The following is a 25396-nucleotide window of genomic DNA, read 5'->3' as shown; positions in this document are numbered from 1 at the left end:
GTGGTGGCAGTGGCAGTGGCAGTGGCAGTGGCAGTGGCAGTGGTAGTGGTACTGATAGTGGTAGTGATAGTGGTAGTAGAGAGAGAGAGAGAGAGAGAGAGAGAGAGAGAGAGAGAGAGAGAGAGAGAGAGAGAGAGAAAAGAGAGAGATTTTGTTAAAGGTGCACCTTTGGTGTGTTTGAGAAGGTGAGTACTAGTAGTAGTAGTGGTCTGGTGCAATACCACGATGGAACGGGAAACACTCTGACATAGGATAGCTACTCCCTCATCCCCATGCATAGCATATTAGACTTTACATACTATAGGTCCATCTGCAGGCAAGTGGAAACTTTATATACGTTAAATTTGTTGAGTTACAAGAAAAACATCCCTTCTTAAATAGTTTAAAAATGAAAAAAAGAAGAAGAATAATAATAATAAATTGTTTGTCGTAACATAGACCAAATGGAAAATGATGAAGGCCGTGATGTTCAAGATCGCAAGGCGTATCTTAATCAACGTGTCCCATTTCCTTGCTCTCAATGTAAGTTGGCAATTAGAAAAAAACATCGATTGTTTATGAAACATGTATGATGCTTCAGCGAGTTTCAATCAGAGATCATTGATCAAACGATTTTAGATTTTGAGCAAATGGTAAGAAAAGTGTATATCAATCATGCATTGTATTCCCAAACTAATTTAATATCATATACAAAAACATTGGATGTAGCCGTAAAATTTATTACAGAGAGGTGACGTCTCATTTCAAGGAGGAGTGTACCCTTTGTGTCTAGTTAAAAGAGTTTATGGGCATGTGATAGATGGAGTGCCTGAGCCAATCCACCACTTGGAAGGTACTATCCAATCTATACCATCAATACCAGAGGAGAAAGGCAGCTTTCTAGAATTTTCTACAAACTTAGAGCTTGAGATGGAGACAATGATCAATGCATTGATGCATATGGATATCAAGATATCTAATTCACTTAGAGAGAAAGCATTCATACCATTATTTGATGGGTTTCGAGTATCTCACCTGAAGACATCGCTTGCACTCTTAAGTGTGCAAGCAAAGTAAAGGTGGAGCGATGCGAGTGTGACCGAGTTATTCAGGTACCCTCTATGTACACTTTGTTGATTTATTTTCGACACTATCATTAAAAAAATTTGTGCTTTTTCAAGGTGTTTTATGATTTTTTTAAAAGGTTACTAAAGTATCATATATTACTACTTGCAAATACCATGCTTGAGTCTCGTGATGATGTGTGACATGTTTTACGAAAGCTGGGCATGCACTACAACATCATCCATGCATGTATCAATGATTGTGTACTGTTTCCAGGAGAATACGAGGCTATGGAGACATTTCCATGAAAAAACAGAGTATGAAAAACCTGGTTTTTTTTCCCCCCATCAAATTATATGCTTAGGGAAAACAGAGAAAGATTATTATACTGAAAGCAAAAGAATGTGGAGAGCCAAAGTCCATATATTGATAATAACACATGATGAACGTACTATGCTGAAACATTTATACATATTTCGAAGATTTTTATACTAAAAACAAAACAATGTAGAACATGAAATTTTATATATAAAGATGGAACATTTTTCATGACGAGTTCTAGTGCTTGTGACCTCAAACATGGTCATGGTCATTGCTAACCCTCAAACGAACGAAGGTGGAAAATCTAGAAAAGCTAAAGCAGAAGACAAAGGCCAAGGCAAAGTGAAACGAAAGACAAAGACACACAAGGAGAAAAGTTCTAAATAAGGGAGAATGGCACGCAAGGAAAAGCGCAAGTCAATACTTTTGTAAAAGAGCGCAAGTGCATCATGGTTTAATTCAAGGAGCGTCGGGCTCTCACCCATGCAATTTGTAAATGTAGACGGGTGGTGGAAAGGAAGCTAGGAAGATAGAAGGACAATGGGAAAAATGGCCTAGGCCACGGCCGGCCATGTAAAAAAGGGGATAAGGGGATGACCGCCCAAAATGGATTTAGGGTTTTGTATATAAAGTTGAAAAGTGAATGAGAAGCTCATTCTTGTGTGTGGCCAAAAGTGGCTCTCCTCTTCTTCTTTTTCTTCTTGTTATTGCTTGCTTGAGCTTGTGCATGAGGGAGGGAGTGTGAGAGTGTGAGGGAGTGAGTGTGTGAGGGTGAGGGACCGGGGAGGAGAAGCTCTCCATCTTCTCCTCTCTTATTCTCTTCTCTTCTCTTCTCTTCTCTTCTCTTCTCTTGCTCGCGGCAATGGGGCTTGGAGCATGGAGCTTGAGGATGGAGCTTGCTTGAAGCTTGTAATTGGATCGTGGAGCTACCGGAGTGCGTGAGAGAGGAGGTAACTCGATCAGCATAGAGGTAAGCTTACTATACTCGTAGATATGGATGGTGTGTCGGCTATGTGAGAGGTAGCCATTAGTGCTCGGCTTGGAACGCTTGAACAATAAGTGGTCCGTGGGTCTTGGTGGTTGAGCGAAAGCTCCCACATTTTGGTTCCATTGCTAGGACCAATGGATTTAAGCCTTGAGCGCTTGCGCGCTTCGAATCGAGCATTGCAGTAGGGTTTTCCCCGAACCAGTGCTTGAAGTAGATAGGTAGGAAGCGAGGGAGTTTAAGGAGGTATTCGATCTCCTTAGCAAGTAGGTTTTTAATTTGTTGTTGAATATTAGAGTAGGACCATCCATCTCCATCTCTAGTTTTGATTTTCGTTGCATTAGGTTAAGGTTAGGATAGGAAAAAAGAAGGAAAACAATAGGGTTTTCTGTTGTTGTATAATAGGCTGAAACAGGAAAATAGGGGCACAAATTCAGATTTCTGGTTGGAAGAGTATGAAGACTAACCTCTGAGGTCACAGCAGACTCAGATGGGGCAATAAGAGGCCCAGGGAACCAGGAAAGGCCACATTTGATATCCTGCCCTCTGAGAAGAGAGTGAGCTTGAGAGCCAAGGAGAGAGAGAGAGAGAGAGCTGCATGGAGATCATCAACATGCTAATCGATTCGAGCACCACACCGTTTTCAGGTATGCTAGGCATTTCCCTCTGTTGCTTTGCATCTAATTAGATGACACGGCACGATTCGGTGAAGTAGACGTCAGCCTAGAGGTGTCGCATGCAACTCCGAGCTGTCGGCCGTACAGTCGGACCAGTCGTCTGAGTCCCAGAATAGGATTGCCCTATCTTTGGAGTTGGACCGTCCGACTCCGAAAATTGGACCTCTCCGAAAACCATATGACTTCGAAAATCGGACCACGTTTTCGATCCGATTCCCAGAATCGGACCAGTCCCAAAATCGGACTACCTTTGCCTGTCTGACCGGACACTTAATCGTCCGATTTTGAAAATAGGACACTCAGATCGTGGAAATTGGACACAAGGAATCAGACCACTCAGAATTGGACACCTGTCAAAATCGAACGTCCGATTCCAGCAATCGGATGACCATTGGGCCGATCGGACCAACCCAAAATTGGACGTCCGATTCTAATAATCGGACTCTTGAAAATTGGACATCTGAGAATTGGAGAGAGATAAACAGAGACCCTAGAACCTCAATGGGGCAATCTATCCAACAAGGGCAAAAAGGCCACACTGCAAAAACACATACGTTGTCATATTGCTGCGCATTCGAGGTGTGAAAACCACCCAAAAGTTGTGTGTGTGATTTGATACTTTGTACATACTTAGTTGTTGTGTTTACATTTATTTTCGGCGTATGAGTATAGTGGAGAGAAGTTTGAAGGCATAGTGGTGAGCATGAAGGGGCTGCATGGCTGATTGGCCGGGCTTTGATTTTGGAATATACTGTTGGTGGCTCTGTAGTAGCACGTGGCATATCTCCCAATCTAGCCTTATTGTTGGGAGGAAAAGACAGACTGCCTGCCTAGCTGGTACAGAGAGAGCTCTTTGCAACTGGTATAGTGATTGATCCATATGCAGCCATCTTGGTTATTGTGGTCACTATTCTGCTATGTGCTGGAATAAAAGAGAGTGCAGTTGTGCAAGCAACCGTAACTTTTGCCAATGTTTGTGTTTTAGTTTTTGTGATTGCCACTGGAGCTGTCATAGGCTTCAAAACTGGTTGGGTTGGCTACAAGCTAGCAGATGGTTGTGGGATCAACGATTGGAGCTAGAGTGTATGTACTTGTTGGTACTGTAGCCAGAGAAAGATCTGGTCCAGCTTTAACTCTATCTTTCTTAATTGCTAGTTTAGCAGCAGCATTCTCAGCTTTTTGTTATGCAGAACTGGTCAGTTGATGTCCATCGGTTGGCAGTGCCTACCATTATGCCTACATCTGTGCTGGGGAAGAGGACAAAGGGGGCATTAAAAAAAGAAAAAGCAAAAGAGGACTAATTTTTGAAAGAGCCTTTTTGGAGGGAAACTATTTTGAGAGGGACATGGGGAATTGTCGTGAGCTGACGAAAAGAAAAGGAAAAAGCTTGAAGAAGATTAGTAAAGCGAGAGTTAGTGGTGATTGATGATTGAAGAGGACGCACTCGGGCTATTGCGAAGGGGGCAGGCAATCTCCTCACTGCGCATGAGAAACATACGACGGGTGAAAGGGAGAAGGAAGGACTTCAAATCATAGTATATACAGGACTTATAACTCGATTGGGCTAATTTCTGATTAGGATGATGAAGACTGAAGACGACGGATCGAATAGCAACTATGACAAATCGAATTGCAGCTATGACGAGAGAGCTAACAGTTCTCTTCTTTTAGACGAGCCACAGGTACTGATCGATTAATTCTGCTAATTCAAGCCGAGGTCACATACTACCAAAGAAACACAGTGAAGGAGAGGCCTGGACTGCTGAAAAGGTGCGACGTTGGCAACGAGTCAGATGCTGCACACGAAGAAAAGGAGGGAACAATTGTGTATTGCAACGATCTTTATTGGATGCAGAGGGGAGTTCAGTTCCTGAAGTGCAGATGCAGACTGAGGGAGATTGAAAATTTTGAAAAGAACTTGATTGTGAAGACGAAGAAGAGGGATCGAAGGGGAGGACAATAACCACTGGGAAATCACAACCTCTAGGAGTTTGGGGAAAAGACTTCGGTGATCGAAAATAAAACTGGCAGAGTACCAATCCCAGGCTACAAGATTGACGGAGGAGAAGAGAGCCGCTTTGCAACAGAATGAATGCTTGCAGGAAGAGATAAGAACACTACTAGGGAAGTCTAGAGGGAGAATTTCAGTGTTGAAAGAATTCGACAACAATTGTAAACAGGTGCCAGGAGTTTCAGATCGTCGCCCAGTTTCAGATCGTCGCCCAACACAAATTATCATATTCAGGGATGATGGTGAAGGGAGGTACGGGATTTGGGGAGGAGCTGTAATCGATGATACTGTTGCAATAGAGAAGCTAAGGGGAAGAAGTTTTGGAAAGATCACGACCAGTGCTCTCAGGCTTCGTCTTGCTACGTCCATCTGCATCACTATAATATTCAGCATTACTTCCTCTCTCGGAGGTAACAAGTAGTGACCAGTGCTGCTGCTCCATCTTATGCTATGCTACTATACTAGTATGTACTTCAGAGCACAAAATTGGTCATTTTAAACTGAGTGCATTAGCTGCTGAGACATTTGATTACTCTACTCTTGTAAATAACTGCAATTTGTCATGGATTGCTATTACTGTAAGCTCTCATGAAGATCAAATTCAACCAAATCAAGCTTTGCTGTATCGACTGTCGGGGGATTACAATCCTTTGCATTCAGCACGCTCCAGTACAATCCAGAGTTCTACAATTGGCTTTTATCCTTGTAAAGTGACATGGATTCGTAGATATGTATATAAATAAACAATGAATTTTGTGCATAGACAATTTCAACACCCACAAGCAATGATAGTCAAGCGCAGGGAGAAGAGTTGGGTTCAATAGGCTAAGCTCCTCAGGTCCTCCTCTCACCGCACATTTAGAAGTTGTGTGACCAATACCGCCTCTAGGTGGAGGGCATGCAACCCTCATCACCACCATAGGAAGCTTTGACCAACATCTCTGAGGGTGTGGACAGGGGCCATCCCTCTACTACAACCACTGCATGCATCACCCCTTCCCTCCTCGTTATATGCGCTTGATAACCCACACTATAATCCCTTCCATGCGAGTGGTTTTCTCCTATATCAAGGCCTAATCCTTGGTTCACATTTTGCAGGTCCCCCTATGTGGAAGACATGGAGCACCCAGGGCATCTGGCTTGCAAAGACGCTCTTTGCCATCGAAGGGAGCATGCAACACAAGCTCCTCCGCCGGTGTGCTATGTGCCTAGCCTCAAAAGGTATGCAAAGAAACAAGGTCCCAAGCGACACCGCCCCAGACGTAGGCCAAAAAATCCCCATGCCAGGGGAATAGAAGCTCAAGGGAGCACACAAGGCGTGGCAACACCCGATGTGTGGGCCCCCAACAGACGCTCGGGCACCAGGTGCTCGAAAGCGGAGAGGGCAGCTCGAGACAAGGAAGAATTCGATGCATTGTTCAAAAGCATTTTGGACATGGTTGCGGCCAAAGACTATACCATTCAGGTCCCGGCCGACATCTTCCCTGCCCAACTTCACAAGAGCCCCTCATCAGCAGAGCCTCAGTCGCCTGACCATTCAAACTCACCCCGCCTTGTACAAATAGAGTAGCTCCTACGATATGCAAGCAACTTAACAAAGGCCATCTTGTTAGCTATATATAGTCTGTATATATAGAGAGACTATATATAGCTAACACATCTTGCCATAACTTTTTGTCTTTTGATGGTTAAAGAAGCAGGCTCCCCACTTGTACACACTTTCCTCACCTATTGCTAATATATGTCAAGTCTTTAACAAGCACTAGAATAGGCATCGCAATCAGCATCATAGGATTTTGAAAAGTAATATCCTGACATGATTGCATTTGTCCGTTGTACTTGACGCATGTGACTTGCATATACCCTCATGAAGTGACAAGTGGATGCAGGATGACACAGGTTTTCATACGAACGTGTTCAATGCCCAAGTCATCGCAAGACCACCAATCTCACAAAGAACCACGACAAAACCACGCTGTCGAACGCAAAGAATCACCTTTACGAGTACCCACATTGTATGATCCAAAGCATAGTCATAGGCTACGCTCTCTTTCTGGGTCAAGCTCTACAGTTGGCTCACGATAGTTGTTACCAGAATTATATCGACATCACGTGTCACAAAGAGGTTTGCAATATCTTAAGTGTATCTCCCCATCTCAACAACTTCTTCTCTAACAACGATGCTAGGTTACAATCGTCATTGTAATATCCATTTCCTGAGCCTTCGAAGCTTGACATTTCCCAATCCATTGAAAGGCTGATAGCCTCAATATATTGCAATGGTTGTACTCAGGCAAGCCAAAAAAAGAAGAAGAAAGAAATGGAAAAAAGAAAAAAAAAGAACCAAAAGATAACAGGCACCCACGATCATAGCACAGCATATAGGGGTCCTTAAACCACAATCGTTCAGGGCACACCAAGAGCAGGAGATACCTAGGGAGCTTGTCTCGTCTATGGTTAGACCTGTCACGCTAATCCATTCACACGATTCCCTCTTGCACTCTGCCTTAGTACCATTGCAATCAATTGTGGTAAGCACCACACAAATGGCCATGCGAAGTACACTGTCCTCATCATGCAGGTCCAATAGCCCCCAGCTACCGATGGTGCCATATCCTTGTGTTCAAATATGATACATCATGTAGTCACATTGCCAAGGATGTCGCAGACACCTTCATGTGTACTTATTCTCAACATGGACAAATTTGCTTCATCCACATATGGTTATGAGAAACTAGCCCGCCGTCTTCTACCTACATAATATCTAAGTATGCACGAGCACTCGCATAATATCTACACCGAAGTATATACATAGTTTGGGTCCTCAAGTGCAGGACAATACTCTCAGCTTGCTTAGAGTTTGACCTGTCTCCCAAACTAGTTAAACTATATCTTGTGCACGATAGAGAAGACAGAGAGAAAAACTCACCTTCTTTGCTTGTTCCGACAGGTGGTGGCTAGGTTCTCCTTGTCCTCCTCCTCCCTTCCCTTGGTAGGTTGCTTGATTCTTCTTCTCTTTGTTGCTATTTGGCTCTTTTTCTTTACTCTTTAGCTCTTTCTTCCTCCTCTTTTTACTCTTATTTCCTTCCCTCCTTGTCTTCATGAAGTGATAGATAGAGATAATTAGTGATGTTGAGCTCGAACTGCAGAAAACATGAAAAAAACATAGGAAAGCACTGGTTTGAAAAGAAAGTCACAAATTTTTTGAAAACAAATTTATATTCGCATGGCGCATTTGTAAGTGCGTGTAATTGCATTGAAAGGGAGCGACGGATCGAAGGTTGGACTCGAGAGCTATGGCGGGAGAGCAAGAGAAAGGGAGAGACTAGAAATGGGAACTCCAACAGTCACAATGTGTGACCGGGCCTTCCTTTATTCAAACTGTCACTAAAAGAATAAAGAATAAAGTGATGGTGACGGGTGCCCGCCACCTACAGTGTGCAGTGGCAGTGACTGTCAATGTAGTAATACACGGGTGGCTAGGCAGAGGCGCCTTTACCCCCAACAACCTCCCACTTAAAGGCGAATCTGCCCCAGTGAGGAGTGAAAAAGAAAAAGAAAAAAAGACAGTACAACATGTACACATGTACAATAGGATGAGGAAAGACGTCATCTCATCCCACACCCATCCACCTCTTGAGGAAGGCAAAGCGCTCTGTAGAAAGGCTTTTCGTGAGCAGATCTGCAGGATTCTTGTCAGTCGATATCTTGACAAGATCAACAGACTTGTCCTCAACAACATATGAAGTGATACCTTACCTCAATGTGTTTCATCTTCGCATGGAAGACCGGATTCTTGGCTAACTGAATAGCACTCATAGAATCCGAATGCAGTGTAGGGATAGCATCAATACCAAGGTCAGTAACTAAATGGCCTCCTTGCAAGCCTCAGTGGCTGCAACATACTTGGCCTTTGTAGTAGAAAGGGCCGTGCATTTGTGCACCCTCGACATCTAAGAAACAGCACCTCCAGCATAGGTGAATACATAGCCGGAAGTGGACTTCCTACTATCTACATGTCCTGCATAATCAGAGTCAGTGTACCCCACGACTCTTGTATCCTGGCTGCCATAGCATATGCACATATCTGTAGTGCCCTTCAAGTACCTCATGATACCCTTTATGGCATCCCAATACTTCTTGCCAAGTTTAGCCATATAGTATGCCACAATACCAACTACAAAGGCAATATCTGGACGAGTGGCTATCATGGCATACATAAGACTGCCCACTGCGGATGCATAGGGAATCTTGGCCATCTTGGCCCTTTTCTCATCATTTGTCTGCAGACAATTAGCCTATGATACCTTCACATAAGAAGGCAATGGATAGCCAATAGGCTTTACGTCCTGCATGCGGAAGTGCTCAAGGACTTTATGAATGTACTCCCTCTGTGACAAGTGGAGGAGTCCTTGATGCCTGTTGCATCTAATGCGCATACCAAGTATGTGAGTGGCCTGTCCTAGATCTTTCATCTCAAAGCTCTTCTTGAGCTGAGCCTTAAGAGCATCTAGCTCATCATGAGCTTTCCTTGCTATCAGCATATCATCGACATAGAGTACCAAAATCAATAAAGAACCATCATGGGATTTCTTCATGTAAAGACACAGATCCATAGCACTCCTACTATAGCCCTGTGACTGCATAAAGGCATCAAACTTATGATACCACTCCTAGGTGCCTGTTTCAAGCCATAAAGACTTTTCTTCAATTTGCACACTAGGTGCTACCTGTCAGGTTCTGCAAAGCCCTTACGCTGCTCCATATAAATATCATCATGCAAGTCCCCATGTAAGAAAGCTGTCTTGACATCCATTTGGTATAAATCCAAGTCAAGCTGAGCAACCAAAGCCAAGACTAAGCGCAGGGTGATCATCTTAACCATAGGAGAAAATACCTCATCAAAGTCCACACCATGCTCCTGCTTAAAATCCTTTGCTACCAATCTAGCCTTGTATGCTAGCTTGGGGTGTCCAGGGATACTTTTTAGCTTGTACACCCACTTGCATAGCAAAGCCTTCTTGCCCATAGGCAAGGAAACCAAATCCCAAGTGTCATTCTTATGCATGGAGTCTATCTCAGACTACATAGCCGTCTCCCAGCAGTGACTGTCACCCTTGCGCATAGCCTCATCATAGGTGAAAGGCTCTCTTGCATCTGTAACCAAGACATAATGCATTGAGGACTGAAATCTATTAGGTGGACGTCTGTCTCTAGTAGACCGTCTCACGGCAGGCTCTACTGCCTGCCCAACTGCCTGTCCAACACCCTGACCATGAGCATATGCTATAGCTGTAGGTTGTCCAACTGGCTGTGCGAGAGCTCTTGGCTCCTCCTGAAATATGACCCTGCAGATCTCAACAACTCTCTTAGGCTGCCTATGCATTTTGTCTTCATGGAAGACTACATCATTATTGCGGATGACTTTTCACACCTGCAGATCCCAGAGACGGTAACCCATCTCGCCTACATCCCCATAACCAAGAAAAATGCATTTGACACTCTTGGGATCTAGCTTACTTCTCTTGTCCTTGGGCACATGGCAAAATGCCTCACATCTAAAGACATAGAGATGCTCATAAGAGGGGGGTTTTCCAGTCCATACCTCCTCTGCAACCTAGAAATCCAAACCATTAGAAGGTGATCTGTTTATGACATGCACAGTTGTACTAACTGCCTCAGTCTAAAAGCTCTGTGGTAGGCCTGCATGGCTAAGCATACTGCGTGCACGCTCTTGGATGATTCTATTCATCCGCTCAGCCAAACCATTAAAGCATTTTCATTTGCTTCAAAGATATATGACCCAAACGGGCATGCCAAAGAGATACATGTGGGATAGAATCCACAGACAAAACATGATAAAGGGAAGAAGCTGATACAATCAAGGGGTAGAGATTGCCAGCCTTGGCACCGTTCGCAATCACAAGTCTGCCACACGAGTGATCTTCCATGCAGAGTCTCCAAAATATACATGATATCCTGCATCATCAAGCTATCCAACTAACATGAGACTGCGTGTCAAAGCAGGTACATGATGTACATCCTACATAACAAAACTGTTGCCAGAAGGAAACTGCAGCCTAACATCACCAATGCCCACAATATCAAGAGAGCTATCATCACCCAAGCACACAGAACCCGAAACAGTACAGTATGAATGAAACCACTCTCGACAAGGTGTCACATGAAAGGACACACTTGAGTCCAAGAGCCAACACTGTGCATGCATAGAGTGTATCTCTGTCATCTGCGAAGCATTAGAAGAAGCTGCTAGGATATAATCATCATGATCAACATTCTCAGGCTGCATAACATTGATCTCTTCAATTTTAACACTGGACTTTGCAGGTACTATGCTGTGATCAGAAGACTTATCCTGCACTTTGTCTTTTCTCTTATCTTCGCACCTTTCATTGTGCAATTCATGGCATTGTGGCCTAATGTGGCCCTTTTTCCGACAATGGTGACAAGTAATATCTGCATTCTTGCCATGGGATTTGCTATGTGACTTCCCACAAGACTTGGACCGAGATTTCAAAGAATCCCATCCACAGCCACTACCATTGCCATGCAGCTTTCCATATTCATCATTTGTGCCTCTAACTATCATAGCATGAGACACACGAGAGACATCCAAATTCTTACGGTTAACCTCTTCCTACAGAAGAGCACTCTCAACATCAGATAATTTCAAGGTAGCAGTAGAGGCACATAATGTTGTGCGGAATACATCCCATGACTCATTAAGAGTACCAAGCAAGAAAAGAGGAGTGATAACCTCTGCAAAAGTGATGTCCTGTGAAGTCAAGTTCTTGAGTATATCATGGAACTAGCTCAAGTGAGTAGGCATAGTCATATTCTCCTTCATGCACAGATCCATAAGCTGCTTCAGCCAATACATCTGACTCGTTGGACTTTTCTTGTCATAGAGATTTTTAATATTTTCCCACAACTGCCATGCACTCTGTTATTCCTCAAAGACAATATAGTGAACATGTTCTGTGAGAGACAATACAATAGTAGACTTGCATACCTCATCAAGCTCAAGCCATTGCTCATCTGGCATAGTTACAAGCGAATGCCTACTTAACCTCAAAGGTTTGATCTGCGATTTTTGCACCAACACCTGCCAAATTTGGCTCTTCCAATAAGAGTAATTCGTACCATCAAGCTTAGTGATGTTGAAAATAGTATGATCAGTGGACGAACTTGCCATAATGCAAGCTGGAAGACTATAGACAGTTCAAAACTACTTGTTGTTTACTGCAGAAAATTATTTAAAAATCACCAAAATCGAGAAAAAATGGCAAAGAAAGTGGAATCAAAGCTGCTGCCCACCAAGTACTAGTGAAAGTACATCATTTCAGAGTGTTTCAGTATGAAAAATCCATGTCAATCCATACATATATGTTTGTTGTAATAAATTTCAGATTTTAGTAAAAAAGAAGCTAACAGTACCAAAATCGGATCCCAAGGCAATCAGATACTGCCAAGACCAAAGCCGACATCATGTGGGCATAGCATAAGCATATGATAGTCGATAAGCATGAATCCAACACCCAAGTATGTCATACAAACATCTGCCAGTAAGTAGGCACACCCCCTAGTCAAGGGGCAAAGTGTTCCTGCCACTACCAAAACTTGACACAAGTAGGTATCAATTCACAAAGATACGGATCCAAAACTAAGAGTTAGCTCATAAGCATACAGTGAACCAAGACATATGATGTATTATCCCAAAAGATAAGAAGTCCTAAAGTCTCAAGTGTCTATAAACTGCTCAATGGCATGTAACGGCTCAATGCATAAAAGTACTGCCTGCTCAATGTCTGATAAGCATTCAAGAATGCTCCCACTGGCATAAAAGTCATATGTACGAGCTCAAGAGCTCAAGCCAAGGCAAGACACAGTGCCAATGACATAGGTCCAAGACAATACATCAATAGTACATCCCAAACATGTAGGCAGTAGAGCATCCGTATGTAGCATCCGTAAGCATGTAAGACATCAAATACATCCCAATCCAAACTTTGACAAGACAAGTAACATCCAAGACTACTCCAGATAGTCTAAAATGCATCCAAGGTGGAGCTTCAATGAGCACTCAAGCTCAACGTATGCATAGGGTAATCAACCGTGACATGAGCATCAAGCCGTAGGCAACAGGTATGCATAAATCCAAGAAGCATCACTGTCAAAGCATATACTAATGTCAATAAGTGCGGGCTGAAATAAGCTCAAGCTTCCAAAAGCATCCGAATTCAATGACAAACTCAAAGTCGTCCCTCATTGATCAATACATCATAGCATAACCCAAGACATACATCCGGAACCAATAGGCATATGTCAAAGCATGAAAGATAGCTTCAGCCCAAGAGTATTCAGGATGCATTTACTGTTATAAACTGTGTATTTCTAGCCCCAAAATTAGACCGAAATCATAGCATTACATGTAGCTTCAATCCCCCAATCAATCGGGATGCAATAGGCATCAAACCGGTTATGTAGTCATGCCCAAACAAGCATAGACATATAAATACATACTGTCTCAGACCTGAAATTTATTGCAAATTATTCTATCATCAGAATTTGGCAAATCCAACATCACCATCGCGTTCGGAGCGTGCCAAAACCCCAAGTTAGGCTCTTACCTTGCCTGAATCGGGTTCCGAATGCCCAAGATATGACAAAAAGAGTGATTTTTGAGCCAGATTTTGGAACGAGCGCAAAAAAAACGTGAGCTGGCTGGGGGGGTCCGCTATCCCATGTGTCAAAAATGGGGCCCAAAGGTGTCACAAAAGAGGGCCAAAGAAGGCCTAAACCAAGCCTCAGCAAGCCTTGATAGGCTAGAAGCAAGATCCAGGTGAAGGAAGCTCCAAGAGGTGTGAGCTATGGCTGCCCACAACTTGTTTACAGCATGTGAGACCTAAGAACTGAAGTAAACCCTAAAGAAAATGATCAAATACCTCTGATGTAATGCCTTGAAGGTACCCAATAATGCCGGGAAGGTGCTCGGGAAGTCGGGGAGTGAAGGGAGCTCGAAGAAGTCGGATATGGCTGTCGGGAAGAAGACCTAATGCAAGTAGGGAGTCGATGGGATGCTGAGAATGCTACGAACCAAACTCAATAGCCACGGGCCTTCCTTTATTCAAACTATCACTAAAAGAATAAAGAATAAAGTGACAGTGAACAAGCACCCGCCACTTGCAGTGTGCAGTGGCGGTGACTGTCAGTGTAGTAATACATGGGTGGCTAGGCAGAGGCACCTTTACCCCCAACATGTGTGTCTATATGCACAAATAAAAGATATTACACGCACTGATAGACGTGATTACAATTAAACTTATAAAAATGCTAGCTTATGGTTGTTTTTGGATCAACATGACTTTCCTAGTCTTTCAATATCAAAATGTTTATCTCCATGTTATAACTATCGAAATATTTAGAAAATATGACATATATGCCAAATGAAATCATATACGTCCTTATGATTCAGGTGTAATTATGTCGTCATCTTCTACTAGTATGGGACATGCTGAGTCAACAAACAGTACATCCTCTAGTGAGGACGAGACATTGCGTCTTCACAATCGAGACGCTTGGCTATGACGAAAAATCAAACGTATGTGTGATCGTTGTTGAGGATGTTTGTTTCGAGCATGTCGAATCACAATGTCACACCTCAGCATGTAGTACGGAGAGTGGGACCAAGAAAAAAACCTAGTAATTTATACTACTTTATTTGCACAAATATTATTGGTCTATGTTGCATCTTCAACATTAAACAAAACCTCATTTTTCTTATTGAGCAGGATGCGGTACCACATTCTCAAATGGTCCCTCCAGGGCGTCGAGAGGATGCGAAGCGTCGACGCGAGGAGGCAGAGTCCTCAAGAAGAGTGGAGACTGATGACAACGATAGCAGCCCTCTTCAAATGCCCCATAAAGTTTTTCAAGAAGAGATTTTGGACAGCATGGTGCATGATTTATTTTCCCATGAGGTTCGGGGGGAGGGCGCCACTAGAGAGACAAATGACCCGCTACACATAGCGTCGAAAACTCCATTGTACGAAGGTTTCATATACTCCATTCTACATGCATCTCTCGAGATATTGAACTTACAAACCATTTATGGATGGAGTAATGCTAGCTTGAATGCATTATTGAAGTATGTATCATTTGATATTAATTCACCAATGCTTCTAGACAATATTTGCGGTTTGTTAACTCTCTTTGCACAATATATACAGGCTATTGTCACAAATGCTTCCAAATGGAAATGAATTACCAACTAGAAGGGAGCAAGCAAGGCGTTTCTTGACATCTCTTGGAGGTCTCAATTACGTTAAAATCCATGCATGTGTCAATGATTACATCTTGTTTCGTGGGGATCATGCATCTGCACGACAATGTCCTATTTGTGGTGAACCAAGATACAACCAGGAGATGAAATCAATGGATGTGCCTCGTAAGGTTTTGTGGCATTTTCCTATTATTCCATGTATTCAACTTATGTTTAAGTGTGAATCTATTGTGAGACTCATATCATGGCATGCTAGTCACAATTTACGAAGGCATTGGGTGCAGAGAAGGTGCGCAAGTTCAGAATCCTGCTTGGTGTGCAGGAATTGGGATTGAGCTCAAGAGGGAGTGTTGAGATATCGAGCTCCACTCGTGATATGCCAGGGTGACCGTTGTGCATTTATGTCACCGACTTGTTAGCTATGCGGTTGGTATACCGCCCATGAATAATAGCTAGATGACAGCTATCCTTATCTACTCTAGTTCGTGGCTCAGTTAGTATGCCACCTTAGTTAGTTGAGTTTGGTTTGAGACCCATATATAGGGTTCTTCTATTTCTTTGTACTAGAGTTCTCTTTGTCTTACACAACTAAGAAGAGGAAAACTGTTTTCAGCCTCCACCTTTGTGTGTATTCCCCCATTGTGTAAGTGAGAAAACTACAAGTGAGACTCCTTCCTTCTCTCCCACAATCTTGACCCAAGGGAGCCTTCATAAAGAAAAAGAAAAGAGGTGTGTAGCAACTATCCGGTTTGAAGTCTCACGATTGGCACAAAATGATTCTCGTAAGGATTTTCATAGCCATAAATATATTAATTAGTGGAGTAACTATGTAGACTAATTAACAATGTATGAATATTTACATACAGTTCATCCTTCCTACTAGCATATCCCATTGTGTTTTGAAAGATGTGTGTGATATCATTTACAAGATGGGTGAGCTCGCGAGGTATGTATACATTATACTTATTTTTTAGTTTACGTATTACGTACATCATGTAGTAAACCCACTTGAATTTATGGACAAAACTAATCATCATTCTCAATTGCATGTTGGTAGATTTGTGAGTTTGAAGAAAATCGATCCAAATACGTTGCAAGAGGCTCGAGTATTGTCCATTGAGGTGGTTTGTTTGGTAGAGGAAACTTTTCCTCACTCCATTTTAACTGCTCAAGTACACTTGTACATCTGATTGATGAAATCGCAATTTGTGGGGTAGTTCATGCAAGGTGGATGTTTTTTCTAGAGCGCTTTATGAAAACCCTAAAAGATTTTTTAAGGCAAAATGCACAGCCTGAGGGAAGCATGGCTGAGGGTTGGTTAGTGCAATCATCCCTTATACAAGTCTCTGAATATCTTACTAAAGTGGGCCCCTCTTTACCATGACTATGGAAAGATGATGAATTTTTGAGGATGACCTCTATAATACCTCAAGGAAAAGGAAGGAGCAAAGTGCTAATGAAAGAGGAACTTCGTAAGTTAAATGTATTTTGTGTGCTTAAGAGTGAAGTAATGAGCAAATGTGTAACACTATATAAAGAAGCAAGGGTAATAAGAGTAAGCGAAAGGCAAGCATTTCATGCTAGACATGGACACAATGTCCCATATCCAAAACATTTAAGTGCACTTCCACTTCATATTGATATAGATTGGCTACATGAAGAAATGGAGAAGATGGAAAAAGAGGAGGCGAAGGATATATCACAAGAAGAGTGGGAATATGCATGAGGTTGCTTATCAATGGTGAGACATACTTATAATTAAATTATCTTTAGTTATATATGATATAATAATTTCACATGCTTCATCTTTAACTAAATCATTAATATGATCTCAACAATGTACTACTAGTGCACATTGTTCAATGCTATTTGGTATGAATGTAAACATTTCCAAACTCAACGTATAGATGATAAGAGAAATACCCATGATTGTGGTATCCTTGCAAACTTCCAGGATACCAATGGCACCATTGAAAGTTATTGTGGCTTGATCCAAGCTTGACTTTAGGCTATTTTTTATATATGTAATAGATGTGAAGTGGTTTAAAGAAGTAGTAACAACGGGTGAGCATTACATAATTAGACGTCATCCAAGTGGTTTTGTAGTGATTAACTCTACAGAATTTCACCAAGGCAAGAATGACACATTCGTACTACCTCAACAATGCAAGCAGGTATATTAGAAGCTATTTATTTTCATATATATTACTTCTTGATACATTCTCAAAATACAATAAATATCTAAGTTGCTTACTTTTTGTTTTTTAAATGCAGGTTGTGTATCACCCAATGGTAAACAATAACCGATGGTGGCAGGTCATCCCCATATCTAATCATTCAAACCCAATATATGGCAATGCTACCAACATAGAGATAGTTGATGACAATCCAACAATCAATGATGATGTACATGATGATGCCATGATTGATGATATACATGATGCAGTGCAAGATGATCCCCGCGAGGATGTTCAAGGAAGCACAGAAGAGGATAACAATATGGTTGCAGATGATGATGAAGAAAATATTGAGCATAGCAATACATCTGACAGTGGGATAGACTTATTTGTTTCATTTTCTATTGGTAACATAGACCTAGAGGTAGATAGTCTAGCAAGGGCCGATCTCATTGAAGATGAGATTGATCATTCATTGTAGCATATAATTAGCTTTGAATGATTGGATGTATATTTGTAATACTAAAAAACAACTAAAATATCAATTAAGAGCCGTTTACTTTTGTGATACATATAACGTTTGTTGTGTTATAGTATTAGAATTGAATGCGCACATCCAAAGAACAATGCACCAAGATACACAAAGAAGTACAATTGGGTAAGCTATATTAGACCACAAAGAAGTAAAGTTGGTAATGTATTCTAAAAAATACTAGTTGTTAAGATATTTGATCATATTTAGGGATTTTATAAGAAATGAAAAATTTGTGCGTTTATTTTTGCATCTATAAGCGCGTTTAAAAACACGGGTATATAGATGCGTTTCTCGCGTCTATATACTAGCGTCAATAGATGTGCTGATAAATGCGCTGATAAACGCGCCCGTTATTTTGCGTGTACAGTGTGTGTCTATAGGACCTTTCTCTTGTAGTGACATCGTATGTTTCGTTCGTCCGACATGGCAAGCTTAACAATGTGGCATGTGCAGAATAGATCCATAGATGGAGTCCAACGAATATTAGTGGATTCACGTACATGGAGCCACATTGACTCTACCTTTCTAGGATTTTCCCAAGAGCTAATGAATCTTTGGCTTGGTCTTGCTATGGATAGTGTGAACCCATTCGGTCTACGCTCAACTTCTTACAATGTATGGCCTATAATCCTTGTTAACTACAATATCCTCCATGGCTTTCTACGAAGAAATGATACCTCATTCTTAGCTTGCTCATTCCCAGCCGCTACAAAGTCAAGAATATGGACGTGTATCTTCATTCATTAGTTGATGAGCTTAAGATTTTATGGGGGGAGGGGGTTGCGGTGGAAGATGTTAGCTATATATAGTCTCTGTTAGCTATATATAGTGCCCCAAGTCTCCTCTATATATTCCCATCATGTGTGCTCAGTTGACACACTTCTAGGGTTCCACTTCCCGGTGTCTCATATCTCTCTTCTCTCCTCTCTTCCTTTCGTCTCTCGTCTTCCTCGCAATTTCAAACATGGTATTAGAGCAAGGTTCAACAACATCACAAAGCTTTCCAGCATTAGTGTTTACGCTAGATACATGTTGTTGGCATCGTCTTCCAATCCAGCAGCTACAGTGGCGGCGCGGGGCGTGGCACCGCTGCTTCTTGATGTCTGCATCGAGGTCGATGTTGACGTTCACCGCCGTTGTTCTAGCTATGGCGTTGGGAAGGACTGTGTAGAGTGCAGGCAACGAGTTCTTCCACTCCACCTTCTTCTTATGCTCCTCGCCCTACAACAACAGGTTCTCCATGGAGATCGACATGCCCGAGCATCAAACAACTTCTGACAGTGAGCCTCTTAGAGATCGCAGCCAACGGAAGAGGATGCCTCGAAGGGGCATAAAGATCAGTTGGCAGAAGAGGATGCCTTGAAGGGGCATAAACGCAGGAGTTCCAGTGAGAAACATAGAGATAAGTACACTCGTGAAGGTAAACCTTCGAAGCACAAATACAAGCATCACAGGCATAAGCATCGGAGAAAGCACCGCAAAGACCATGCCGATGACAAAACTGTGACCAGCTAGGACGATGATGGATGCCAGTTTCTTGGATTAGAGAATGGAGAAAAGATAGAGGACGTGTCGATGACGAGGCCAGGACGATGATGGATGCCAGTTTCTTGGATCAGCGGATGGAGAAAAGACAGAGGACGTTAGGTATCATGATATTGGATTAGAAGACACAAAAGAGAAGGAGGTCAACAAACCTATTGAAGATGGAGCTTCAGAAAGGCATCATAGTGGAGAAACTACCACTCAGGCCAAATTTCTGACCATGGTGATAGAAGTAGGCCTGGCACAAGACAGAAGCAAGGTCGGAACAAACAACAAACGTTGCAGAAGAAAGACGCATGCAACACACACACAGTAAAGAAGAGGCAATTCCTATTAGCTCTTGATTGAATTGAAGTTGCAGATGCCGTCCATCGCCAACCCTCATGTTCTTGCTACATTGCATCATAGGCGTCTCCTTGCGCAGTCCTCCATCTATGAAGGTTCGTACTATCTCAAGCTTGTGAGAATCTTGCATGCTGTTGACACGGCACTTGTTTCTAACATGGATTAGTTCGCATGCCTCTCGAAATAATTTGCCAAGAGTGATTGTTAGTGGGGCTAAAATCTATCGGAAGACTGCTTTGATGGATTAGAGTCTAAAAATGGCTTGCATGTGGCCATCTTTGCACAGTCATAGCGGTTATATTTGGACAGATCAGATGCCTGTCTTTGGCATTCATTGTAAAACACAGTCATAGAGGTTATATTTGGACAGATTAGATGACTGTCTTTGGTGTTCATTGTAAAACGGTGCCCTTGCTTATTTGTTACCTGCTTCACTTGACACACTCAGCGTATGCGATTGTTGGACTGGTCCAAATTGGACATATATGGCCTTTGATAATCAAGCCATCTCTTACTTGACATGTGCTGACTTCTGGAGGATAGATTTGCTTTTGAATATTAAGATATGTGCTTAGATCACATCCCATATAAATAGTTGAGAAGAAGCTTCAAGAATTGAAAAATCAAAGTGTGATTTGGCATAAATTGAGATAGATATTTTGAAGAGGTATATATCGTTATTCCATTGATGAGCGTCTATATTTTAACTGATGATACATTGTTTCGTTTATATTCTTTCCAGTTGATGAGGGTTTATATTCCAGCTGATGACACATTATTTCGTTTATATTCTTTCCAGCTGATGAGCATCTATATTCTAGCTGATGACAAATTATTTTATTTATATTCTGTTCATGGGGCCCCACATGTGTTATGTTGTCTATAGAGCGGCGTCGCGAACCGTCTCTATAGACCTTGTGTTATTCTAATGTCACTGTAATATTTTTCTTTAATTTTTAATGTGACAGATATACTGCTTACATCCCAAGTTCGGTTGAAGGAATTTCTTGGAGATTTTATCTTTTGCAGTGATATCTCTTATTCTTATTTTACATGTTGTACATTTAGGAGTGATAAAGCTCTTTTGATGCCTTTGAATAGACTATTGTAATTCAAGAGTGATGTAGCTCCTTCTCCGCTGATGTTGTAATTCACAAGTGATGTAGCTCCTTTGATACCTTTGAATAGACTGTTGTAATTCAAGAGTGATGTAGCTCCTCAGTGATGTAGCTCCTTCTCCGTTGATGTTGTAATTCATGAGCGATGTAGCTCCTTTGATGCCTATGAATAGGCTCTTGTAAGTTCAACTTTGTAATTTTATATTTTGAATATTAATATAACGGTAGGCCTATATAGAGCTGTGGGTTTTTCCCTTGAGCCCCCAAGGGTTTTTTCATCCATAGTAAGGGACCTTTATTTGAGCGGGGGTGTTAGCTATATATAGTCTGTGTTAGCTATATATAGTGCCCCAAGTCCCCTCTATATATTCCTATCATGTGTGCTCAGTTGATACACTTCTGGGGTTCCACTTCCCGGTGTCTCATATTCAAGCCATTCTCATGTGAACCATGCATGACTTTTCGGGATTCAAGGAGTGCTGAGGTAAGTAGGCTTTCATTCTCGTTGGTAATATCTATCATAGCTAATTCAAGTTTGTATTCACTAGATAGAGGTATTGGGACAAGTCCGGTTACATCAAGTTATCATGCATGTCCATTGTGAGGGCACCACAGTTAGACTGTCGAAGGTCATAAGCCATGAAGAAGATGATATATCAAGGACCTGTTGCTTTCTTGTCGGAGGGTCATGAAGTGAGAAAAGGTTTTCTTGGATGACCTCCAATAGGAATGAACGCCCAAAGCTAGTATGAGTAAAAAATGGTCCACATGGAGTCACATCCAAACGGATTGCAATGGTTCTCATTTTTCTACGAGTTGTCGTATTGGACCCACTTACAGATCAACCACTTGTTAGATCCCATGCATATTTTCAAGAATGTGGGAAGCTTACTATGGGACCACATCACAGGAAAGAGAGACATTGTAGAGACACGAATGGATTTGGAGGAGGTAGACAAGATGGAGGTACTTTGACTTCAGTTGAGTGTTGATGGTCGCTTGCAGCTACCTCGCACTCCTTGGGTTTTGTCCACTAAAGAAGAGCATCTTATGAAGAAATTTATCAAGTTTATCCGCACTCTGATGGGTATGATGCATTCTCTCAGGTCCGCATTTTCTAAAGACCAATTATCATGGCTAAATTCCCATGATTCGCATAAGATATGTCAGGTTTGTACTACAAATGGATTGTAAGTGGCCTGCATATTTTGCTATTTGGAGTGTAGTCGTTGTTCTTAATTCTTCTTCATTTGTGGCAGTTTGTACTACTGATTGCGATTGTAGGATGCCTTACTCCAGAAATACGCGAGGCGATTTGTAGGTTTTCAAAATTAGTGCAATGGATCTCACAAAAGGAGATCAAGACATCCTCTATTGAATCCGTAAGGGAGTGGAGACGGTCTATCTCTTTGAGAAGTACATGCCCACCACTGTGCTCATGATACAAACCTACATTGTTGTGCATCTTGTAGATAAAGTGGAGATTGTTGGACCTGTCCATACGCGATGGATGTTATTCTTGGAGAACTTCATGAAAACCCTAAAAGGCTTTATGCAATAACAAGCTCGGCCAGAAGGTAGCATGGCTGAAGGTTGGTTGGTGTCTCTGAGGCATTAGTGCATATTTCACAATGGCTACCAATAGTGGATTCAGACAACAATATGCTATGGCCGTTGAAAGACAATGATAGACTGAGAGGAGATGTGGTGGTTGGAAATGGGGTGGAAAAAAGAATGGAAGCTGCAATGGAGGAGAAAGTGAATCGTTTTTTTATGTTGCACCATGCCTCCATGGAGATGTGGTTCACTAGGTACGAGCAAGCTAGGAAAGATCAGAAAGAAGCACGATCTGAATTTTGACTCGTAGTATACGCCATCAACCAATTCGATATCCCAAGGGCATGGAGGAGATGTCGTGATTTATGTCAACGTGATGGTTGCATGGAGCATTGACTGTAGCATCTCGCGAAGGGGTGAAGGTCTCAACTGAGGAGTGGAAATTCTTGAGGGGATGTAGCCCAAAGGTGATGACATGTTTAGAGTTTGTCGTATCTAGATTTTATATGCAATAACTAATTGATTGTTTTAATGTATAGTACACAGTGGCACGTGGTCGTGTAGACGACATTTTTGCATGGAGCGTATCAACAAAATGTGCTCCAGAACAGATTATGGTATTATGGCAAAGTTCGAGCAAGAGAGTTGACGACGAGCAACGGATCCAAACACCGTTATATATGAGATGGAGTATTTTGGAAACTTGCAAAGTATTATCACGGTGGATTACCGTAGCTTCTCCATGATCCTATTCCATGTGCAGTGGTTCAAAATGGTACTTGAAGGAGCTGGGACAATAGTTTGACAAGGTCCATCTGGATTTCTCGAAATAGATTTCGAAAAAAGATGGACAAATTTACGCGACACATTTGTGTTGCTAACCCATTGTGAACAAGTGCATGAACTCATGTTTTTTTAAATTTTATTACGACATGATACATGTCACAAAAGTTAAATCTCATTTATACATAATTTTGAACATGTCATTTTCTATCATATACCCCCGACAACCTCGATGGTGGTATGTTGTACCTTCAGCTCCGTGAAGTGCGAGAGTATATCATCAAAGTAATATCCCCTGCGTAGATGAGGACTGTATGCAAATAGAGGGGTCGATATTGCAAGGGGTAGAGGCCGTCAAAATCTTGGAGCATGTAGAGGAGCTAGAATCGGGTAAAAATGACGGAAATACAGGAGTCTAAGAATTCTTTGAGAACGAGGTCGACTCATCCTTTTGCAGTGACCTATCTATTGGCCTTCCAGTGTATGCGGAGTTGTATCAGGAGATTGACATAGGACCATAGGGTACTTTATACTTGGAGCATCCACCTACTCAATTCGTTGACGAATCGCTTATAAGGGTACATAGGATATGTGTTTTAAGTAAGATCATTTTTTAAAGATTTATATTACCGTACTTTGCTTGATTTATATTGATTATGCTAACATCAATTTTTGTCTGTGCAGATGACCTTTATGTATATTTAGATCCGCACCATGAGTCGAGGGATGAGTGTCGAGGAGCTACATGAGATCTTCACACGTATGTCTCCAGATCGGATGGCTTGATTCAAAGATATGGCACACCAAGAGCTGTCTTGGACACCATCAGGCCATTCTGTTAGATGTACTTTGGTGCTCTCTCATGCTTTAGTTTCCAGTAGACGAGGTAAGACTTGGGCGGGACGGAGAGAGAGGTTCTTGGGGATATTACAAAGACATGGATACAGTGAGCTCGTGGTTGGCTTGGGATACATGTGATACTCCTCGCTCTCGTGCAAGTTCGAGAGAGAATTAGGGGAGTTTTGAGGTCTCGAAAATGCCCTGTAAGAGATCCTAAAGAGAGAAAAAAATTTAAGAAATAAAATCATTTTATAGAATTTTTAAAAAGTTTATATTTTGGTAAGTTCAATGATCTATGGTGCTCAAAGTTGTAAGGCCCCCATAATGAGGAGAAGCCAAATGTGAGCCCGGACATTGGTTGAGTCCTGACTTGTATATCAGATGAGGTCTATGTGACCGGATGGCAAAAAGGTGACTGTTGTGGGTCTAATCTTTGGGTTAGACGGAGTGGTTAAGCTGGTAGCAACTCGAGGTGCATTGCATCGAGTTGCGGTGTAAGGGAGTTAAAAGGGGCACTATGCAGCATATTTTATACAACCATGCTCCATACTTTATTAAACAATATGGATCTCTATCTATTTGGTCAACCCAAGGTATGGAAAAATCACATTATCAAGCAAGAACAAAATATTTCAGACACACAAGACATGGAGGTGGAAGACACAAAGCCAACAGTTTATTAGAGGTCTTTCAATGGTTCTATTGACAAATCTGGCATAAATTCAAGCTTAAAGATACAATCACATCAAGCAATACATCATCTTTAGCAAGGACTATACAAATTGTTACCCAAAGAAGAAAAGATCGATATTTAAAATCTTGTGCAACGTAAAGATTTACAGAATGGTTACAAACCAAACAAAGAGTTAGGAAAAGATGGGTTTCAAGAAACCCTTGATCTTCGGCATCTTCTAGTCTGATTGTGTTGCAGAAGAGTCCTTAGTTTCAGGCACCTCGACAGGGCCTCCAAAGGAGTCCTTAGTTTCAAGCACCTCAACAAGGGCCTCTAGAGAAGTCCTTGGTTTCAGGTAGCTCGACAGGGCCTCTAGAGGAATCTTTTGTTTCATCCCACTCAATAAGACCTCTATATTTCAAAAACTCCTATTTCTAATAGCCTGGAAGAAGCTTCAAATTCTTACTATCTCCTACATAAGA

At 41.9% G+C, this 25396-nt stretch overlaps 1 protein-coding gene across 1 annotated transcript in view; it reads left to right on the top strand.

The window, feature by feature from the left end:
- Window positions 1-4078: 4078 nt before the first annotated feature.
- Window positions 4079-25396, top strand: part of LOC148014542 (pentatricopeptide repeat-containing protein At4g18520, chloroplastic-like) — a 41361-nt gene continuing 20043 nt past the window's right edge. The window contains exons 1-2 of the mRNA XM_087666566.1: window positions 4079-4222; window positions 5208-5448. Of these exons, the coding sequence (XP_087522692.1) occupies window positions 4079-4222; window positions 5208-5448 (385 nt within the window). The remainder of the gene's footprint in view (window positions 4223-5207; window positions 5449-25396) is intronic.

The sequence above is a fragment of the Lygodium microphyllum genome, chromosome 25 (genome assembly GCF_053477565.2).
Source record: "Lygodium microphyllum isolate KBCC chromosome 25, Lygodium_microphyllum_v1.1.10, whole genome shotgun sequence".
NCBI lineage: Eukaryota > Viridiplantae > Streptophyta > Polypodiopsida > Schizaeales > Lygodiaceae > Lygodium > Lygodium microphyllum.
Note: the sequence above shows the minus strand (reverse complement) of the source record. Positions and strands in the feature narration are given on the sequence as shown.